The sequence below is a fragment of the Parasteatoda tepidariorum genome, chromosome 7, assembly GCF_043381705.1.
Source record: "Parasteatoda tepidariorum isolate YZ-2023 chromosome 7, CAS_Ptep_4.0, whole genome shotgun sequence".
Classification (NCBI taxonomy): domain Eukaryota; kingdom Metazoa; phylum Arthropoda; class Arachnida; order Araneae; family Theridiidae; genus Parasteatoda; species Parasteatoda tepidariorum.
This window is the reverse complement of record NC_092210.1, coordinates 39781971-39789560: the sequence shown is the minus strand read 5'-3', so window position 1 is coordinate 39789560 and position 7590 is coordinate 39781971. Positions and strand designations below refer to the sequence as shown.

At 26.1% G+C, this 7590-nt stretch overlaps 1 protein-coding gene across 1 annotated transcript; it reads left to right on the top strand.

Moving 5' to 3' along the window:
* Positions 1–234: 234 nt before the first annotated feature.
* On the top strand, positions 235–6634 carry LOC107439719 (U3-aranetoxin-Ce1a). Its single transcript, XM_043056661.2, has 4 exons — positions 235–393; positions 2491–2614; positions 6287–6375; positions 6490–6634. Exons 1-4 carry the CDS (start codon positions 346–348, stop codon positions 6511–6513), a joined length of 285 nt encoding a protein of 94 aa, XP_042912595.1. The 5' UTR covers positions 235–345; the 3' UTR covers positions 6514–6634.
* The last annotated feature ends 956 nt before the right edge of the window (positions 6635–7590 follow it).

Sequence of the window (7590 nt, the reverse complement as noted above, 5' to 3'; positions counted from 1 at the left end):
GAAGTATATTTTTGTCGATAATTTGACAAGAGTGTTCCTTATCCTTATTTTATATCTTTCCATCATCAGTAAAACGGATAAAATGCATAGTTTTTCTTTGCTAATTATTCTCGATCTGTAAAATTCTGGATAATAAAAATATAATGTTATATTAATGATAAACATGCCTAATAATAAAAAATGATACATCATTTTTTCATGATTTCCGCTAAATCATTTGCATACAAATATCAAGTTTATACTTAGATTTTATATAAGATATAATAGAGGAAAAGTTTTAAGGAAAATATATTAACAAGTTTACACCCTTTTTTTGTAGAGACAGTTTGCCAGTAACCATAAAATATGAAACTGCTCTTTTTCGTTCTTGTAACATGTTTATTTTGCATCTGGGTAAGTAGTGATTTAAATACAATATTTATAAAATTGAACATTTTTTTCCTGGTAATTGACTCTGAAAGTAACGTACGTAAAAACGTTATATAAACGTTATATTATAGCTAGTATAAGTGCTTGATGAAATTGACATACTTACGTGATTCACAAATAAATATATCAGATAAACGAATCGCATTACAGCAATTTATTAGCCTGCTTTGACAGAACTTGTAAGTTAAATGATTGTTAATGATTTTTGAAATGCCAACAGTAAGAATGAAGTTTGGGCTAGAAATAATTTAATATTATGAGGCTACTCAATTCCTTTTATAACAATGTTTTTGCATAATGCTAAATTATTTTTGCCCAATAATGTTGAGTTTTTTTAAATAAATAACTGAAGAACTGAAAATTTATTCTATTGTAAAACTAATTAATAATTTAAATAATTACAAATTCGTGATAATTTTTTTTAAATAAATAAATAAAAATAAATTTATAATCCATTACTTAAATATTGCTTTTATCTTTGCATCGAATAATAATGCAATACAAAAATGTTGATAGCGAAACTAACCTAATTTCATTGCTGAGTGCTTGTAAGAAAGTTTTCCAAACTTTAATAGAATTATTAAAAAATGGAAACTTTAAATGATTCCTTGAATGATTGATTGAAACGAATGAATTTATTGTTAAAGTAAATGATTTTATTTGATGCAATACAAAACTATATTTTAATTCATGATTTAAATTTTTTTATCAAAACTATATTTTAATAAAATAAAAAGGCAATAAATAAGTTTCGTCATGAAGTTAATAATTTTAATATCATATTTATAATGTAAAGCTTCATTTGAATACCTGATATTTAAAAAGATACGAGATTTTTTTTTATGATAAGTTCTAAGTTTTAAAATAGAAAAACACAAGCTTATTAAATAAAATATAACTTTCGGACCTATCAGCTGTAAAAATTTTGATTCAACATCAAATGTAATTTTCAAAAATTTTCAAATAATTGAATTACCTTTTATCATGTTAAGAATAAAATTTTTTCTCTCGGGGATTATACAGTGTTTCGAGTTTCAATTTTCATGACAAAAATTTACTTTGATTTTTGAATTTTTTTAAGAACTAACTTTCACCACTTTTCTTGATACAAATTTTTAAACCAATACTGGATACTTTGCTAAGTGAAACGTTAATGAGATTCCATCAAATCTTTGAATACGAAAGGACGTTTAATCACATAAATTATGATAAATATTATTTATTTATTTTTTGGTAAAAATTAATAATTTAAAAAGTAATTATTTTTTAAATTATACCAATTTTTAGAAATACCTGGTGTGAAAGCAAATATTCATATAAAATTTATATTGCAGATATTCATATAACATTCATAATAAGATTCATATATATGTGAAAATATGCATATTGCAGAAATATGTTATCTCAATTCTCAAAAATTTCATATATATATATGAAATATTCATATTGTTTTAAATGTTATCTGAAATCTCAAAAATGTCAATCATAATAAAAAAAAATAATTTGAAGATAAACAAAAGGAGGTAAAAAAGCCTAGTTTTAGAATATGGTCACACTGAATGTTGCTTAAGTATTGGTTGCAATGAAACTCAACAGATGTCACTGCTTATTAGGAATCTTGTCATGTTTTCGCAACAATCACTTCTGTTTTCTAGATAATGATTAAAAATGCAATTTTATTTTTGCTACTCAAAAAAAAAAAAATTACCGGACTAATCCAATTGAAACGTTATCTTTGTCCTCTGACCATGCTAGGTTACAACCACAAAAGGTGGTTAGGTTGAGAACTTTGTCTTTATTTTTCAGACACCAGCTCTTTCTGTTAAAATATTTCATAAATTATTTTGAAATTTGGGGAGAATATGTACACATGTGGTTTCCTGATAAGAATGTAACAAACTGGACATTTCCCCTCCACCCTGGCCTTCTATTTTCCATGTGGTGTATTTTTTAATGTTTTTTTTTTCTTTTAAATGTGGTGTAATTTTTTGGAAACCTGTTATTTTCTTGTTGCCTGTTATTCTTTATGTTCCTATATTATACATAATATTTGTTTCTCAGATTGCTGAAGGACAGATGAAGAGGTGCGGAAGGTCGGATGAATGTGCAGAAGATGAATGTTGTCAAATTGTAGATACCAGTACAATTGTTAGAAAAGCGTATTGCAAAAAACTCCACACGGAGGGTAAATAATTTTCCAAGAATCATTTTTAAATCATAGAAAAAATGAATTAAACTATATCTGATGGATATTCTTTAAAAAATTTTGTTTAATCTTATCGAACAAATCCCTAAAGTTAAAACTAAAATATTACATGATTATTAAATTATGTATAATTAGATAATTAGTATTAAATTAAAAATAAGCAAATATCTTGTTACTAAGCTAAAACTATATTGTTAAATCATATAGCTATTAATTATATATAATATGATAATTAACATGAAACTGTGGGAGATATTGAATCTACTCTTTATTATCTAAACAAAGTTTCCTGCAAAATAAAACATTCTTTCTCTTTTCAAATTTAAATATTTGGTTTTTATAACAATGACTTTTTTTAATAGCAGAAAATATAAAAAAGTTACTTTTTTGAAAAATAAAATAAATGTGAAATAGGACTTTAAAAAAATTCCATTAGGGAATGTGACAATGGAAAAATTTAAATTATTTGTGAAGTAAAATTCGTTTATTTTCAACTGAATAAATATGTAAAAGGGACCAAATTTTGTGTATCCTTTAATATTGGTATTGTCTATATTTGTACCAGACTGAAGAAATAAAAAATAACAGAAAATAATCAAATGCTTTTTTGTAGTTTTTCCGACTGCAAAAGAAGGAAAGCCTTCCCGCAGCAGCTCGTTTTGGGACAAGAGATCATAAATGTTGTAACTTCATAATTTTGTGAACAACGGTTTGATTATGGTGATGTGGTTAGCATTGCACACAGTTACCAACTGATAACCATCGATCTGAAACTGGGTGGGCTGCAAGACTCCTCTGGGAATGCCCAAATTGAGGAACGAAATGTAAATTCAGCGGAATNAAACTCCACACGGAGGGTAAATAATTTTCCAAGAATCATTTTTAAATCATAGAAAAAATGAATTAAACTATATCTGATGGATATTCTTTAAAAAATTTTGTTTAATCTTATCGAACAAATCCCTAAAGTTAAAACTAAAATATTACATGATTATTAAATTATGTATAATTAGATAATTAGTATTAAATTAAAAATAAGCAAATATCTTGTTACTAAGCTAAAACTATATTGTTAAATCATATAGCTATTAATTATACATAATATGATAATTAACTTGAAACTGTGGGAGATATTGAATCTACTCTTTATTATCTAAACAAATTTTCCTGCAAAATAAAGCATTCATTCTCTTTTCAAATTTAAATATTTGGTTTTTATAACAATAACTTTTTTTAATAACAGAAAACATGAAAAAAAAAGTTAATTTTTTAAAAAATAAAATAAACGTGAAAATTCCATTAGGGAATGTGACTATGGAAAAAATTAAATTATTTGTGAAGTAAAATTCGTTTATTTTCAACTGAATAAAAATATATAAAAGGGACCACTTCCAGTGTATCCTTTAATATTGGTATTGTTTATATTTGTACCAGACTGAAGAAATAATAAATGATAGAAAATAATTAAATGTTGTTTTGTAGTTTTTTCCGACTGCAAAAGAAGGAAAGCCTTCCCGCAGCAGCTCGTTTTGGGACAAGAGATCATAAATGTTGTAACTTCATAATTTTGTGAACAACGGTTTGATTATGGTGATGTGGTTAGCATTGCATACATTTACCAACTGATAACCATCGATCTGAAATTGGGTGAGCTGCAAGACTCCTCTGGGAATGCCCAAATTGGGCAAATTTTGAGCGAAATGTAAATTCAGCGCAATAAAGGAATGCACTATGTTTATTTGTCACATTTGCATAGATGTATAAATAATTTTAGCATCAACGAAATTGAATTTACGACTAAGATTCAAACTACGTGAAGCAACCGAAGATTTCTCGAATTCTTGATAACGAACATATTTATCTGGTTCCTTAGAATCAAATTTTAAAGCGCGTTTAGTTTGTCCAATGTAGATAAGGCCACACTGGCAAAGAATGTATCAAATGTCTCAGCTGTTATCAAAGCTAATAGGATCTTTGAGAGTGCTAAATTTGATTTTGATAACAGGTCTGAAAATGATTTTAAAACTTACGCATGAGAAGATATTAGCAATTTTATAACAAACGGTAGAAAACAACGGTAACATAACAAGCTCTTTGTAAAGATTGGAAGAAAAGGGATGAATGGGGTGTAGTGAATTTAGTAAGAGCTGAATCAGCTATAGAAAGGTTAAATTCACAGTGATCAGTGAGCGAGCTGCTTTTTTTTCTTTCATTTTTCTTCTTTCTGTTTTCCATCTTTTTCTACCTCGGCTTCAGTGGTTTTTCTAGTTTTGTTTCTCACTTCTATTTTTCGTTGGCAACTTTTTTGAAATTGTTTTTCTTTCTTTACATTCACGTCTTGAAAATGGGCGCCTATTTTTGAAACGCTTGAAACATGTCGACCATTATTTCATATTTGTATATTTTCAAAGCGAGTGAAGTTATTTTTTTAATCAGGTAATATTTTACCACACCAGTTTCTTGGGAATATTTGTGAAAAATAGTTTTACGACATTCACTCACTTTACAAACCTTTTCAAATATTTACCTTATACATACATATTTACTATTTCCTTTATGCCCCAATTTCCCATCGTACCTTCTTATACCTACTATAAAATTATTTTGATCTTTTCTGAGCATACGCAACATAAAAGGATTGTAGAAAAGGAATATAAACTAATTTCATTATAGCAGTTCAACTTGTTTTAGGGAAATATTTATTTCGTAATTGTAATTATTCGTAAATGTTTAACACAGACTTACACCCAAGATTATATTTATAATATTACCCATTCTTTTATTTTGAAATTACTTTTAGCTATGAAAATAAAAGGTTAGGTATCACTCACATATATTTTTAAAAATAACAAATTTGTCTAAATAATAGTTTTTACAATGCTGAATAGATGGAACGCTTCGGAGGTAAAGTATTCAAGTAAGCCACCATCAAACTTACAACTTTAAAAAATAATGGCCCTACTGACATCCTAAGGATAATGACTTTACAAGATAATGATATTTTTAATTTTATAGCTTAATATTTCCCTTTTCTTCTCAAGAATTTTCTAGAAACGTTTTTATGAGTTTAGTTGTAAAACTTTGGCCTGATATAAAAGTTGTAAATCAAATAAATTATGTATTCATTGCTAGTATTGTTGCTACATGCCAGGAAAATGACATTTTTATGTTTAAACGCTTAAACATTCTTTATTAAATACATATAATTGTTGAAATTGGGAGGAGACAAAATCATTAAAAAATATTAATAATAGTATAAATTAAAATTAAAAGCAAACATATTGTAATAATATTGTTTAATACTGGAAAAATTCCAGATTAATTTACGAGAAAAAGTACCGGCAATCAGCATGCCTGTATTTTTATCGTAAATCTTTGCGAAAAAAACTCTATATTGTATTACAGTATTATTTACTAAGTAAATGTTATTAAATAAATATTGTTATATTATTGTAAAAATTACGCTGTAATTTGCTGTAAGACAAAAATTTGTAGCATTTAAGGATAATTGTCCATATGTGTGTTTTGTTAGGCTTTTTTTTCAGAGGCGTAAGAAAAACAAAATCAGAAAATGTTAATTGTCTATGGTCTTAAGAGTGTCTACATTTTATTTAGATAAAGAAATTTAAATAATATAATTTTACATTTTAGGACAAGAATGCTTTTTCCCCTATAATGACCGCGCATATTCATATATAGGCAATTGCCCGTGCGCAGATGGATTGAAGTGCGATTTAGAAGTAAGTATTATTATACTTGTAAACGTTAAATCTAAGAATAAATTGAAGCAAGTCTGTAATAGTTTAAGTAGAAATTTTAAAATATTCCTAATGCATAAATATTTTTATTTTCAGAATACTAAAAAATGTGAAAAATAGGATTCTGAAAAATATTTATGACCAAATATATTGCTAAAGAAATCAAGAGGCAAATTGTTCTTCTATAAAATTGTCTTGAAAATAAATATGCAATGAAATTAAAGTTAAATTAATTTCTAGAGTTCTTTTTTATAGTTCTCCTTTTGGATATAGAAATTAGAAGCAAAATGGTAAGTATTTAAGTACTATAAAGCAATATTCGAAACTTAAATCACTGCAATGGAATGAATAAGTATAACATGATTCTGTATTACAAATTAATAAAGTACTTTGTTAATTAATTGTATACAAGTGTTACAATTTGCATTACGCCGAAGCTGAAACATTCGTATTAACATTGTTATACGAAAAGAGTAGTAAATTAAGGAGCTAAATTAATGGATAAAAAGTTCTTAAGAAAACGCACTATCTAGTGGTATTTAATTCATCGTGATGTTTAATGATGATTAATTAATTCTGGTAATATACACTACCAGTATTATGGTAATTTGTGCAGTTTTAATTGTCATCAAATATGATAATGTAGGAACACAGATGTCTATGTTAGTTTATTTTGTACCTAAAACTCGAGAAGCTAAATTGTCATATGCTTTTTAATACATTTTCTGTAGTGCACAAAATGCTTTTCATTAAATGCAATGTCATTAATTATTGTTTCGTAAGGTTTTGGCAAGTATGCTGTTAATTTATGACAGATCATATCATAAAATTTCTTCATTGTGAGGTCTTAATATCACTTTCAATTCACGAAATAAAATTTTAATTCAATCACTTTAAATATGAAATGCGGAAAATTCAAGAACGGAAGTTAGGTGAAAATTTATAGTCAATATCAATTTATATTTTGAGCATAAATATATATAGAAATAAAGTCAAACTCTCTTATAGTTAGAACAAAGGGAAGATTTGTAGAATTCATATCTTGTCCAATTAAACAAAAAGAGAATTATGAGATTTAATAAGATTTAAATTTAGGAAAAAAAAACCTTGAAAATAAATAAAAATATCAAGAGGAAGAAGGAAAAATAATATAGTCTAATGTCACTAAAAAAAAGAAAATTTATAAATATATATATA

Excerpts from the sequence above, each read along its gene's own strand:
- LOC107439719 (XM_043056661.2), top strand. The coding sequence starts at position 346 with ATGAAACTGCTCTTTTTCGTTCTTGTAACATGTTTATTTTGCATCTGG. Across the intron at positions 394-2,490 it reads CATGTTTATTTTGCATCTGG|ATTGCTGAAGGACAGATGAA; the intron begins GTAAGTAGTGAT and ends TTTGTTTCTCAG. Across the intron at positions 2,615-6,286 it reads CAAAAAACTCCACACGGAGG|GACAAGAATGCTTTTTCCCC; the intron begins GTAAATAATTTT and ends TTTACATTTTAG.